General features: G+C 31.1%; 2 protein-coding genes across 3 annotated transcripts in view; both read left to right on the top strand.

Moving 5' to 3' along the window:
- The first annotated feature begins 1,071 nt into the window (after positions 1-1,071).
- LOC148301707 (alpha-N-acetylgalactosaminidase-like) lies at positions 1,072-7,270 on the top strand. Its single transcript, XM_088272832.1, has 10 exons — positions 1,072-1,199; positions 1,696-1,856; positions 2,551-2,725; positions 4,552-4,726; positions 5,785-5,879; positions 5,994-6,155; positions 6,447-6,644; positions 6,736-6,900; positions 7,014-7,086; positions 7,167-7,270. The coding sequence occupies exons 2-10, from the start codon at positions 1,702-1,704 to the stop codon at positions 7,214-7,216; spliced, it is 1,248 nt and encodes a 415-aa protein (XP_088128958.1). The 5' UTR covers positions 1,072-1,199; positions 1,696-1,701; the 3' UTR covers positions 7,217-7,270.
- Positions 7,271-8,214: 944 nt separating this feature from the next.
- Positions 8,215-14,631, top strand: part of LOC148301706 (alpha-N-acetylgalactosaminidase-like) — a 28,298-nt gene continuing 21,881 nt past the window's right edge. For both annotated transcript variants that reach the window (XM_088272847.1, XM_088272848.1), the window contains exons 1-4: positions 8,215-8,331; positions 9,689-9,859; positions 10,324-10,498; positions 14,165-14,339. In XM_088272847.1, coding sequence (XP_088128973.1) covers positions 9,705-9,859; positions 10,324-10,498; positions 14,165-14,339 — 505 coding nt within the window. In that variant the 5' untranslated portion in view covers positions 8,215-8,331; positions 9,689-9,704. The remainder of the gene's footprint in view (positions 8,332-9,688; positions 9,860-10,323; positions 10,499-14,164; positions 14,340-14,631) is intronic.

Genomic DNA, 14,631 nt, shown 5'->3' with positions numbered 1-14,631 from the left:
CTGCAGTTTATCTAATCTGTTCAACAAAAAATGTTGTGCTTTATGCCCCCATGAGCTAGTTTACAGTTATGTATTGTTTTGTAATATTGTTATATAATTGCAATAATATCTGAAGTACATATTTTATTATCTATAAACAATGTCAATTTAGTCCGCCTCCATAGTATAGTGGAAAGTGCATTTAACTATCATGCCGGAGGTCCTGGGTTCGATTCCCGGTTAGGTTGAATAAATATAAGTAATTATAATCTAATTTTTAATTGACGTCATCCTGGTCAGGTATAAGAAGAACAGGACTAATCACATTGCTATATGTAATAAATAATCAAAACTACACAGTGCTTTATGAGACGCTGGTTGCGGATAAGGTTTATTAGATGTCTTAACAGATACGAACCATCTTTTTTACACCATGGTAAAATGACATTCTGAGTATTTTTACGGCTTATAACCTGGTATTGGCAGTCTTAAGTGATCGCTTTGTGATATTCTGTAATGTTAACTATTTTGCCCCTTATTAAACATCCATATTGCCAAAATTCAAAGATGATATATATATGTCATATTAATTGTATGCAAGTCAATATCAGGTCATAAGCCCTGTGAAACCTTGACTTATTATTGTATAGAAAATACCTTTGTATAAAAAAATACATTTTCTCTGTTCAGACACCTAAGATACGAGTGTCTTCAAATAAATTGTTATTATCATGAAATATTTTCTGATTTTAGTGTTGTTGCTTACCGCTTTTGTTTTTGTGAAAAATAATTCATTAAATAAAAAACAAACTAGATAATCTTAAAAAATATTTGATAGAGTGAAGAATGATGGATCTACAAAATAGATATTTCAAAACAATTCTTATCTAGTTTTTTTTAAATAAAAATAATAATACATGTGTTGCTAATTTGGGTCGAGAAGTTTAAGCAATGTTATCAGGTGATGGAGCACCCTGTTGAGAATTTTCTTTTAATTTTGATACACTATCTATTAATTTATACAAGCATTCGATTTTAGTACACATTCTGCATTTTCTACGGAGCAGAGTGACAGGTGCTATATTTATATATCATTGAGTTCAATGATAAAAGTTTCATTATTCTAAATTCTTTTACAGTACTTTGACCTGTTTAATTACATTTATTTAATTAAATTTAAGTAAGGAACATATTTCTTGAGAGTTAAGGACAAAAATCAGGTAAAAGATAAAATATTCTACACTCAGACCTCGATCTGCATCCTTTCACTTTGCATTTTTCAAAGTTGCATCATTACTAAATTAAGACTCATTTTCGCTATCTTTGATGTTATTTTTTGATATCTCATCAAAGATGAAGAAGAATATAGAAGTCTGGGCATTTACGGGGCTTACGACCGTCATAGGCTGGTTTAAGTGATCACTTTACACACGTGTAACATTCACCAATTCTACCCATTATTGACAACCACACTACTCAAATTCTTGGAAGTTCTATATATATGAACCAATTTAGAAACCTTGTTCATGAATCACTAGAACTTCACTAGAGACATCTATTGGTGACATCTTTGATGTTTATATGATTTCCAATGGAAAATAACAATTCACTTAAAAATTCACCCTAGGTTAATAAACAATTTGTGATTATTATGAATTTGAAACAATATTACATGTTTAATGTTTTATAAATTCTCCAGCATAATTTTGTTTTCAGTTAAAAATGAAAATTGCAATATTGGCAGTATTGCTACTACTGGTAAATGTGTCGTTGGGTTTAGATAATGGATTGGCACTAACACCACCCATGGGATGGTTAACCTGGGAAAGGTTCAGGTGTATCACGGATTGTGTAAATCGACCCGATGAGTGTATAAGGTAAGAACTAATTACTCATAACCATCTTTTTAAAAATGTATATAATTTTTTTTATTGTTTACAAAGATTTCACATATTTCTGTATAATATTATATCCGTCTCTGTAGTACAGTGTTTAATGCAGTTTAGCTACTGTGCTGGAGGTTCTGGGTTTGATTTCCAGAGGAATGTCAAAATGTATATAATGTTGTTTATAATATTCTCATATACTTATAAAGTTTTTGAATAATTATCTAATTAAAACATAAAAAAGTCATAAATATTTTAAAATATGCTTACCAAGTAAAATTGTAGTGGTATCTATACATATTTTTTAAAGTATCTATTGGAATATAATAAGTTTACCATTTAAGAAAAAATGTTAATGCATAAAGGGTTGATAAAAAAGTATGATGAGATGATAGAAATTATGAAGAATGAATGGAAATAATTGTATCACCCAATAACACGATCACAACACACTAATATTGCATGTGTATTACATATTAGCACATTAGTATTTTGTACAGAAAATGTATGAATAGTGTTTTTTGTTGTAGTGTAGTGTTGTTTTCATGCTGGTATAGTAATTATCCTATTAAAGGTAGAAGTATGTCTTGAAAGTGGTAGAAAAAATCGCAGTGAGTGGACACATACTAATATAACAAACATTTTGTTATATTTTTAATTTATAAATAAGTTTATAACTTTGCAGTGAAAAATTAATCACACGTACAGCTGATTTAATGGTTTCTGAAGGATATTTAGCTGCCGGATATGACTATGTTGGTATCGACGATTGTTGGCTGGAGATGTATAGAGACGAAGATGGAAAACTTGTTCCAGATAAGGAAAGGTTCCCCAATGGGATGAAATTTGTAGGGGATTATGTGAGTAACACAATTATATTTTATTAATATTAGTAAAAAAAAACATAGACCAGCACCTACTCTGGTTGTAGTCCATGGTTAGTGTCACAATCTTAATTCAGAGACTCTATGTTCAATCCCCCATTGGCAACAAATTGATGTCTGTTTTTTGAAAATACAATGGAATTTTAATATTTGGGTTTATCATAAAAACACAAATGCTTATTTCCTTAAATATATATAAACAAATTAAAAACTTTATTTTTTGACATCTCATCAAAGATGAAGAAGAATATGGAAGTCTGGGCATTTACGGGGCTGACGACCGTCATAGGCTGGTTTAAGTGATCACTTTACACACGTGTAACATTCACCAATTCTACCCATTATTGACAACCACACTACTCAAATTCTTGGAAGTTCTATATATATGAACCAATTTAGAAACCTTGTTCTTGAATCACTAGAACTTCACTAGAGACATCTATTGGTGAGATGTAAAGAAGCTTTTTTTACATGTGTGTAAAGTGATCACTTAAACCAGCCTATGACGGTCGTCAGCCCCGTAAATGCCCAGACTTCCATATTCTTCTTCATCTTTGATGAGATGTCAAAAAATAATATGAAAATAACTCCTGTAATTGGAGATAATCCAGATTTTGTGAACAATTATTTGGACACGCTCAAAACGTTGTAAATTAAAAACTCACTGTAAGTCATTTAGAACTGCAAATAATGTCATTGCTTTACCTATATCCGAAAGAAAACCAAAAGACCAATAACATTTTTTAAACCAATCACAGCTACATTATAATTTGAATATTGAAGGTTTCCTCAAGGGGCTTGTACACCTTTACGGTAGCTTTCATAAGGTTATACAAATACGGGTATGCAAACTTTACTGCCCTAGCCATTGCTGCTCTTTCTCTTTTCCACCTACCAATCCTCCTTCATTTACTTTCCCGTGTTCACTGTTTATAGCTGGTCAACACACGGAAAATTACTCTCAAGTGAAAGTCGACATCGGGAGGACCTAATATGGCACATAAATTAGAAGATATAACAATAATGTCCATCACCTTAAGCTCTTCTACTTACATAATCACTGTTCTATCAAATATATTCCACACCTTGATCCAAAAATCCATAGTGCAGGATTGATCATCCTGCCTGAAGGATTATATGAATATAATAAAGTTGAAATTGCATCATTCAGAAAGCTTGAAACGGTTTAAGTAGCTCATAAACACACGGCTTATGAACCCACCATGACCCATTTGGGCGAGCTCAAAGTCAGGTTTCTGTAGGTCTCCTAAAATCAAATGCATATAAAGTGGTCAGTAAGAACATTTTGGTTACCTATCTAGACCAGTAATGTTACACAGACTTGCCTTCATGTAATTTACGATGGGCCATAACACTGTGGCCATTTGATGCAATGTCCTATGCACCATTGGGTGGGGATAGCGGTAAGAAGAAGAAGGAAGAAGGAATCATTACAATAGAATTCAACCGTACCCACCTTCAATCAACTGACATAATTTTTGCTTCTTCCGCAATATTAAAAAATCTTTATTTTATTTATTGTAACTGCAGACAGTTGGTAGAGTTCCATTTTGAATTGTTGGGTAATATATCCAAAAGTAAACACGGTTATTGGATTGAATTCTACCTTTATTTACAAATATTTGATAATACGTGACACGTTTAGTCTTATTAAGACATTATATGTGTAAATAAAGTAGAATTCAATCCAATAACTGTGTTTAATTTTGGATATATTACCCAACAATTCAAAATTTTTATTGTTAGCACATTTTTAATGTTTTTAATGATTTCGATTGTAGTTGCACAGCAAAGGACTGAAGTTTGGCATTTATCAAGATTTCGGAACCAACACTTGTGCCGGGTATCCGGGAATATTGGGGCATCAAGCGATTGACGCAGCTACATTCGCTGAATGGGGAGCGGACTATGTCAAATTAGATGGTTGCTATGTTGATATTAATTTGATGGATGAAGGTGTGTATATTTACAAAATTGATCACAATCTCTGATTACATAAATTATTTATACATGATTTTATTACAATTATTTTAATCATTTAAATGATAATCAGTAATTGGTTATCATTAAATACCATTATAAATCAAAAGGATAATTTTTTTGGTATTGCATAAGATACGTATATACTGTCACATAAGTATGAAAATGTCTAATTTTCCGTCCGCTTCCATAGTGGTTAGCACCATGCTAGAAGTCCAGGGTTCGATTCCCAGGGGGGGGTCAATATAATATGAGTTTTTTCAATATAATATTTATTCATTATCACCCTGGACTGGTACCTGAAGTGCAAGACTGCTCACCTTGCCTTCATATAACAAACAATCAAATTATCAATTTGATAAAGTACCCTATGCACCATTGGGTCCGGATAAGGGTCAGTAGTAGTTGTAGTAATTTTTTCGTAAATGAAAAAATGTTTTAAATAAAATAATTGAATTTTTCAGTTTTTTTCTTTTCAATACTTAAATTATCTCGTCATGTACTTCATAAATTCGTGAATTTTATTTTGGTACTTATATGAGAGGCTACTTGTACATATTAGCAGTATATGATTTACACAAGCTAGTATGAGTACGGGTATGTGAATCCAAGTGCCATAGCCATTACTCCCATTCTTCTTTTTCATTTGCTTTCTCACATAGCGGTAATGTACTAAATCCTGAGCTCATTTCAGTTCATCAATTTCTTCATTTGTACTCATCAATTATATGACTTTCCTAAATGTAATGATCTGGAGCGCAGTATTGATCGTCTTGCCATTATATAGTTAATCATCAAGTTAACACTGCGTCAATCAGATCTGGTCACTATACACTAACTAGGCGATAATAGGTTTAAAGAAAATAGTTTTAAGAAAATGTATGAGGACTTAATTACATCTCAGTTTTGTAAGGGCTGAGAATAGATGTGTAATTTCTTTTTTTAACAAAAAGAGAAACAAATTCCTTCAACTAATTAATTAAATATTGGATAGCAGTTCATTGTTTATAACATATTATTATTTCTTCTTATAGGCTATCCGGAGTTTGGTATGCTACTTAATCAAACTGGAAGACCAATGCTGTATTCATGTAGTTGGCCAGTGTACCAAGAAGAAAATGGAATGATGGTAACACTGATTAATATTAAAACAATATTCTGTCATCCAAAATACACCTTTGTGATTTACCCACTAATTTGTTGTATCCCTTGAAATAGAAGTAATAATTTTAAATAATTTTAGCCAAACTTTACTTCAATTATTGAACATTGCAACATGTGGAGGAACTATGATGACATTGACGATTCATGGTGGAGTGTTAGAGATATTATGAGTTACTTTGGAAAGAATTCAGAACGACTTGCTACATATGCTGGGCCCGGTCATTGGAATGATCCAGACATGGTGAGATATATTTTACTATTCAAATAAATAACAGTAAAATTGTAATAATCCACTAATGCGGATCCTCTGAATGAGCTCACTTCTAACTATACACGGTACATCTAAAGTGGTATATAATTACAAAAGTTTTTTGCAATTGGCCAATATTTCCTTGAAGCTAGTGATGAACACACCTTCAATGTTAGTGTTTTTGTATATAAATAAATATCTGGGGGGAATCTCTATAATTTTATTAGGATAAAGGTTTGTATGTGATTGATAAAGTTTATGTTATTTTTCTGCATTTTTTAGCTCATAATTGGAAACTTTGGTCTTAGCATTGATCAAAGTAAGGTGCAGATGGCAGTTTGGGCGATATTGGCAGCACCATTGCTTATGTCTGTGGATTTGGCAACTATGAGACCAGAATTCAAAGAAATTCTTCTTAATAAAGATATTATTGAGGTTAATCAAGATCCCTTGGGAAGAGCTGGTATTTTATTGTTAACAGTGAGTACATCTATCTTTCTCTGTATTATAATAGGCATACTTTTTACCATATTTTTTTTTTGACGATTGAAAATATTTCTTTTTCTTTCAGAGACGGAATATTGAAGTCTGGAGAAGAGAAATAACTCCAATTATTGATGGCGAACCATCTTTAGCCTTCGCTTTTGTAAATCATAATACTGATGGTATTCCTAGAGATGCTGTTTTCAATTTTACTGAACTTGGAATACCTGATGCTAATGATTATAAAATTGTGGTAAGCTCAAATTATGGTTTGATAATCAAATCATCTACCCTTTTAACTAAGATCACCTCTACTTTATCTATATATTACTAATTGTTTGTTTTCATTCAAAAATATTTCTTCAGGATCTCTTTACAACTGAATCAAGGAACTGGGGTCTGGAGAGAAGAGATTTCAATGTTAGAATAAATCCTACAGGTATAAAAATATCACAAATATAATTTTTTTGTAACAGTTGTTTTTATTTTTTTATGAATCTAATAATAATGTTTTTTTAGGTGTGCAAATGTACAAAATCGAAGTTATTCCCTCCAAGAACAAGAAATAATAATATAAAAATGTTTTAATTCTTTGTGAAAAAAAAACTACAAAAATAAATGAGATAATTTTTTAATATTTGAGTAAATTTATTACTTCCACCTTTAAAATAAATGTTATATTATATAAATTGTTAATTCAGTAATCAAAAATCCAAATCAATCTTTCACAATTTTGGAATTAAGAAGTTAAAAATGAAAATATTCCACCAACGGACTGTTGACTGCTGACTTTTAGTGTAAATAAAATCTTTATCACGTTAAAGATAATAAAATTGTGAAAAATCTAATAAAATGTGATAAATGTAATAAATTTTATTTCTAAGTTGATTTTTGTTATATAGTGTAGCTGCCCTGTATAGAACACAAATAAACTGATTTTGTAATTTTTATTACTTGGTATTGGATAGTGTATGATTTATATATTGTATGAACAAAAGTTAAAGTTTTTTTTCAACTTTTTTTAGCATATTTAGAACCAAAATTATTTTAAAAGAAGTAATTGTTATGTACATAATGAATGTAATTTCTCTCAAATAGACATTGAAAAAAAAAGAGCAAGAAACAATCGAGCACCCACGAGTGTGGTTTGGTATGGTTCGAAATAATGTGAAATAATATAAAAATAGCAATTCTCCAAATTTGTTTTTAATCATGATTTAAAAAGTTTTTTTTTACTCTTCTCATAATTTTTCAAATAAATTATTTTTGTATGGATGTGAAAAAAAATAGTTATGCTAAATTTATTTTATATATACAAAAACAGAAATATTTAATTTGATTTTTCATCTATAAAACATATAATAATATACTGTATTCTAAATTGAACATAAGTTGTCACAAAAAATCAAATATTGTCTTCAAATTTAGTTGTGACGGTGGGTCATTTTGATTTCCTAATAAAATCATTTGACTTATCGCTAAGTAAGTACTTTTTACTTTTATTCAATAAATTATTTGTATGGCAACATGTTTTTTGTCGTTAAACAAATACGAAACGTCAAAAATTGACAAGTGTCAAGTGTCAGGTTGCTGCAAAAATGTGCAATAACCGAAATATTATTTTCTAGAATGCGTTATGCGCACGTAATGTGCGTATTTCGAAACTTCAAATTGAAATAATAAGGTGAATTGAATATAAAAATTGGTTTTTATTTTATATTTTTTACATTAATGAATGTTTTTAATGCTTAGTACAACTTGACATAAAAAATAATTTTATTATTATTAATTACCTATGTAAATATTTTTTTTTCTATTAAAATTTATACTTTATATGAGTTATATAAGTAACTACTGGGTAAGTGTAGATGAGTTCCTCTCAGAGTAATTCCAAGTACAAATAGCCAGGAGACAAGGTTATATACTATTTCCGGATCTATTTAATATATATGGTGAACATATAAAGAGAAAAATATTAGATAAGTGGGAAGGCAGCGTAACAGCAGAAGACCAATATGAGATATGCAAATGACTCAACGCTAAATATCCAACAATGAGGAAAAAATGTCTAAACTCTTTCATAGAGTCAAAATAGAGTGTCAACATGTAGAACCAGGGCTTTTTTTCCATGTAACGCGGTGGATCGGCGTTCTGACACCTTTTTTAACAGATAATTTTTTTATTTTATTTTTAAATTCTATTAGGCGAAACAATGTTTGCGCTTACGTAATTACAATATTTATTTATGTAATTCATCAAAACGATATAATATGGTATTGTGATGAATATTTAAATGATATTTAAATATATTATTTTTAAAGTTCAAAGCTTGACATGAAGTGAGTTCCAGGACCTTTTTTGTTTTAAAAAAAACCCTGTGTATGACTAAATAAACAAAAGTCAATATCAATTTGGAACCCTAACAAGGGACAACTTTTTGAGAGATTACAAAGAACTCGAGTTTATTTATTAGTTTTCATTCATTCACTCATTTCTAAACATAGTCTGGAGTTATCCGCCATTGGATGGAAGAAATGAAGTCCCCTCAAATATTTTTTTTTGCAAATTTGTTCTATTACCAAGATAAAAATGAGGATGTTACAAATAAATTAAGCCACCAGGTATTTCCCAAGGGCAAATTTCCACATGAAATCTTTAATTTCATCTAAAAAAAGGAATAAACCGCTAAGCCTCTGTTTTAGAGCCTTGTCTGCAGGTGGGACAGTTATGAAAAGGAAGATTGATATAAAAAATGAATTACATATGCCTAGATCAATTAAAAATAAATATTTATTGAATTTATTTTGCAACTGGCGGGAATCGAACCAGCAACACCAGTTTCGCAGTCGAGTGTCTACCCGACTATGCCAGGTCGCCTGTTTTGAAGTCCGCCATCTTTGTCTCAGAACACCATGATGCTCAGCATTCAGAAGATGATTTGAGCAATCTCAAAGCCAACATGTGGCCTTCTGATTATTGTAATTTTTTTAATTGTTTTCAAATTGCTTATCTCTTGTTTTTCCTTTTATGTTACGTTTTAGTATCACCAGTTGTGAAATGATGTGGTTTCAACTCACCATTGCTTCATATTTACTTTGTTTTGGAAATGGATTGGACAATGGTTTAGCCAAGACTCCACCCATGGGATGGATGACGTGGGGTCGCTACCGTTGCAAAACTGATTGTGTTAGCGAACCCAACGAGTGCTTAAGGTAAAAGCAGCTTATCTCTAAAAAATATTAAATGTTTCTATTAAAAGGTATCTTTTCCATGGCTTGTAAATGGAAAACATATAATCCTTAATTTAAATCACCTCGCAAATACTATTCTCGACCTCCGTAGTTTAATAGTCAGGATTTTTTTTATCATAAATAAAAATTGGTAAAAAAAATTGTAATTTTCATATTACTATAAGTTTTTCATAATATTTTCTTTGTATTTAAATTATAATACACAATTTAGCAGTACCAAAATTAAAGACTTATATTGAAGCAGACATTTTTTTATTTTCAATATTTAAAGCACTAACTTTATGGATCATTGAAATATATTATTTGGAGAAATAAAAAACCTATGTTTTTTATCCAATCACTTTTATTATCAATAATAAAAGTGAGTGGATAAAAAAACAAAGTTATTTTATTTCTCAAAATAATATAGGCATTTTTCTCTTCAGTGAACGGTTGTTGCTAGGTGTTACTGATAAATTCATAACAGATGGATATGCCGATGCCGGCTATCAGTATATTATCATTGATGATTGTTGGATGCAAAAAACCCGGGATCGTAATGGATTTCTACAACCAGACTGGGACAGGTTCCCCAATGGGATGATGTATATTTCCAAATATGTAAGTTTTTTCATTATATTATTATAATTCATTTGAAGAATGTCAAACACACTGGAAAATTACTAGCTCAATTATTAACCTGTTCGGGAGTATGGCCGTTCATGTACGGCCATACAAAATTATTCTCATAGGAGTATGGCCGTACATGTACGGCCAATACAAAACATGATTTATATCAAAACACGTTTAAAACATGATTTACGGCAAAATGATTGAAGTTTCCATAAATCATGTTTACTGGTGTAAATAAAAAAAAATATTCAAGAAAATATGTTGCTTATAGCATCGACTATGATATAAAATTATATAAAGTAAAAAAATATCAAAAAACTGACTCCCCAGATATAGTTTTGTCCGCAGAAACTTACTCCCGGACAGGTTAAGCGGATCAAAATAAATGCTTTATACATAGATAAAGAAAGGAAGTTTTTGATTGACAACATGTGTACGAATCTAAGATATGAGTTCATGGGAAGTTATCACTCTGTGATTCTTTTGGGGAAAATTGTTTTAGGTAATAAACAATTTGGGTTGTGAATGGTCTAACTAACTAACCAACTAACCATCACGCCGCTTCCCCGCAGGGGTAGGCAGAGGGAATAGAGCGCCACACCACTCTGTCCTTGCAAACATTCTTCGCCTCTTCCACGTTCATGCATCTCCTCATACATACCCGCCGATTGTTACGACTCCTAACCTGACCACTTTCAAGTATTTGGCATACCTGATCGTGCCATGTTTTTCTCGGTCTTCCTCTGCTTCTTTTCTCACTAACATTCGCCTCATAAATTTGTTTTACCGTTCTTTCCTCACTCATTCGTTCTACATGTCCAAACCATCTCAACACACCTTTCTTAATTTTATCGATAATGCTTATCTCAGCTTTGCATTCCTTCCTTATTTCACTATTCGCACATCTATCATACATCGTTTTGTTGCAAATTCTTCTGAGAGATCGCATTTTGACTGCATTCAGTCTACTTTCATCCTTCGTTTGCCAACTCCATGTTTCACTTCCATACATTAGAGTTGGAACCGGGACTCCGTTGTGGACTGCCAGTTTAGCTTCCGCTGATAGGTTTTTATTTGCTATAACTGATGTGAATGGTCTAATGGAAATAATTTGACTTGTAACCCGAGGTTGAGTTGCACTCATAACCAAATTCATTATTTTTTCAGTCAAGTGTAATTTGTTGAAAATGAACCAAAAAAGTATTTTCCTAACTCTTTTGTGTACGTTAAAAAATAAGAATTTGAATGAGACAGTAAGCCTTTTGTTGTTCATTATTTCAGATAATTTTAAATATATTATGCGAGGACAATTTGTCATATCGCTCACTCCTTTCAAGTACGTCATAAATCAAAATTCGTAAATTTTCAGTTGTGCATGTTTTCGGAATGCCCAGAAAATTTACTATATCCCAGCAGAAGCGGCATATTTTTAACTTAATATTTACCCGCCACAGGGCAGAAAGTGTTGTTTTTGCATTTTGAAGAAAAGGTATTGTTTAATTATTTTTTTAAATAAACTAAATATTTTTCAAATGGAGAAAAAACCTTCAGGTTTTACTTAAAAAGATCTGTTACACAGTAAAAAGTTCAGTAAGTGGTTTGATATTTATTTTTAATACATTGTATTATATTTTTAAACTTTAAAAACGTTCTCCTGAAAAATCGAGTTTTTTGATTTATGACGTTCTTGAAAGGAGTGAGCGATATTCCAAATTAATGTTTTTTTTGTGAGTGATGCTCATCGTAGAGCATGAAATGCTTAAGAACCTTGAATTGGGATGTCAATAATAATTTTTACATTTGCATATATGCAGATAAAATATCTCAGTGGACTATGGATCTGTGTATTTTAGCTAAATTACCTTTTTTTATTTATTTTGAATAAATGTGTTTTAATTAAAACTGTAAATTTCAACAGCAAAATCATCTCCCTTGTAAAAGATATTACATACCATTAAGGATTATAAATAATACATATCGCCTACTCCTTTCAAGAACGTCATAAATCAAAAAACTTGATTTTTCAGGCGAACGTTTTTAAAGTTTAAAAATATAATACAATGTATTAAAAATAAATATTATTACCGAACTTTTTACGGTGCAACAAACCTTTTAGGGTAAAACCTGAAGGTTTTTTCTTCATTTGAAAAATATTTAGTAAATTAAAAAAAAAATTACAACACCTTTTCTTCAAAATGCAAAAACAGCACTTTCTGCCCTGTAGCGGTTAAATATTAAGTTGAAAATATGCCTCTTTTGCTGGGATATAGTACATTTTCTGGGCATTCCGAAAACATGCACAACTGAAAATTGACGATTTTTGATTTATGACGTTCTTGAAAGGAGTGAGCGATATGTAAAATATTCAAAGATAATATGTTTCACTAACAGGTGTTTTATCATAGGTTTTTTTTTAAATTTTACTATTTTTTTATTCGTCTGTCACCCAATGAGAGGATGTTTGTGCCAGTGTCAAGTGTTATTTTTATTTACATTTTTTTTTCATTTCATTTCATTCAAACCCTTATCCGCACCCTATGGTGCATAGGGCACTGCATCGTATAAACACAGTGTTATCTTGATCATTAACACATGAAGGAAAGGTGATCAGCCCTCCGCTTCAGGTACCAGTCCAGGGTTAAATTGAATAAATATTACAGTGAAAAAATCATTAATATTTATTTGACCCCCCCTGAGAATCGAACCCGGGACCTCCAGTATGGTAGCCGAGCGTGCTGACCATTACACTACGGAGGCGGACGAACAAAATTTTAACATTCTTAAACATATTTTGAATAATAAAACAAACCCCTTACTACCCAACCTTGGTTTCCTTTAAGACACTCGCTCGGAGGTTTTGTCCTTTCCTCTAAATGTCAAGCAACTCCTATAGTTAAATTCTCCAAAGATCAATAATGCAATAATGAAGCCCTTGAAAAAAATTAAAACAAAAACATCATCGTTAAATATACCAGTTTTTTGTGGCAATTGTGGCAATGTATTCGTTCAATTGTTGGTGCTTTGTCCAAAAAAGAAACACCAGTAGAATCATAAATATAAATGGTTTGGAAATAAATGAAAAATAGAATATTTGCTATAATGCAAAAATACAGCTGAGTATTACTTAAAAAAATATACCACCACAATTTTTTTCAAACATCTAAAGTATCAATTTAATTTAAGTAAAACTTCAATTTTTTTTATAAAGTTCATTATAATGTCGCATTTATTATGTTGCTACCAGGGAATTAAATTTTTTCCTCTATTAAATTTTATGCCATAAATTATCTTTTTATTCTAACCTTATACGCACTCAATGGTGCATAGGACACTGCATCATATTGACACAGTGTTATCTTGATCGTTAATTGCATGAAGGCAAGGTAAGCTCTGCGCCCTGCGCTTTAGGTATCAGTCCAGGGTGATATTAAATAAATATAAAGGTGAAAACCGCCCATATTTATTTTGACTCCTCTAGGAATCGAACCGGGGACCTCCAGCATGGTAGCCAGATGCGCTAACCACTACACTACGGAGGCAGACAGGCGCAGGCTATAAATTATAGGACCTAGCAAGTGATTTTAGGAATAAATAAAAGAGAAAACATGCTTTTGAAGTGTTTATTTGAAGTAAAAATGTCCTTTATTTTACCAGATTCACAATAATGGATTGAAATTCGGTATTTACGAAAATTATGGAACCGTAACTTGTGAGAAATATGCTGGTTCCAAAGGTCATGTGAAGACAGATGTGGAAACATTTGCCAAATGGGAGGTAGACTACCTTAAATTAGACGGATGTTTTACTCTGTCTAATGAGCTGGATTTTGGTAAATCATACTGTGTTACTGTACTGTTAACATAATAAAAAATTTAAACTCTTCTGACAGAAGATTGAACAAACCAACTAACTCTTTATTTGCCGTATTTTACGGACTATAGATGCATCTTAATTTTTAAGCAATTTAAAAATAAATAACATTTTTACCATTTTTATTATTAGATTGCAAAACCAGACTAAACAAACTTAGTTTATAAAACCAAACTGACCTTAAAATCTTAAAGTACAAGTGTACTACAAATCGCTCACTCCTTTCAACAATGTCAAATATAAAAAAAACT

Source organism: Brachycentrus maculatus, unplaced genomic scaffold (genome assembly GCF_059751285.1).
Source record: "Brachycentrus maculatus isolate JH-2025_06_01 unplaced genomic scaffold, ASM5975128v1 h1tg000527l, whole genome shotgun sequence".
Classification (NCBI taxonomy): domain Eukaryota; kingdom Metazoa; phylum Arthropoda; class Insecta; order Trichoptera; family Brachycentridae; genus Brachycentrus; species Brachycentrus maculatus.
The sequence above is the reverse complement of the archived record's forward strand: the minus strand, read 5'-3'. Positions and strand labels throughout refer to the sequence as shown.

Coding starts and splice junctions, on each gene's coding strand:
- LOC148301707 (XM_088272832.1), top strand. CDS start 1,702: ATGAAAATTGCAATATTGGCAGTATTGCTACTACTGGTAAATGTGTCG. Junction 1,857..2,550: donor CGACCCGATGAGTGTATAAG/GTAAGAACTAAT, acceptor ATAACTTTGCAG/TGAAAAATTAATCACACGTA. Junction 4,727..5,784: donor TATTAATTTGATGGATGAAG/GTGTGTATATTT, acceptor TTCTTCTTATAG/GCTATCCGGAGTTTGGTATG.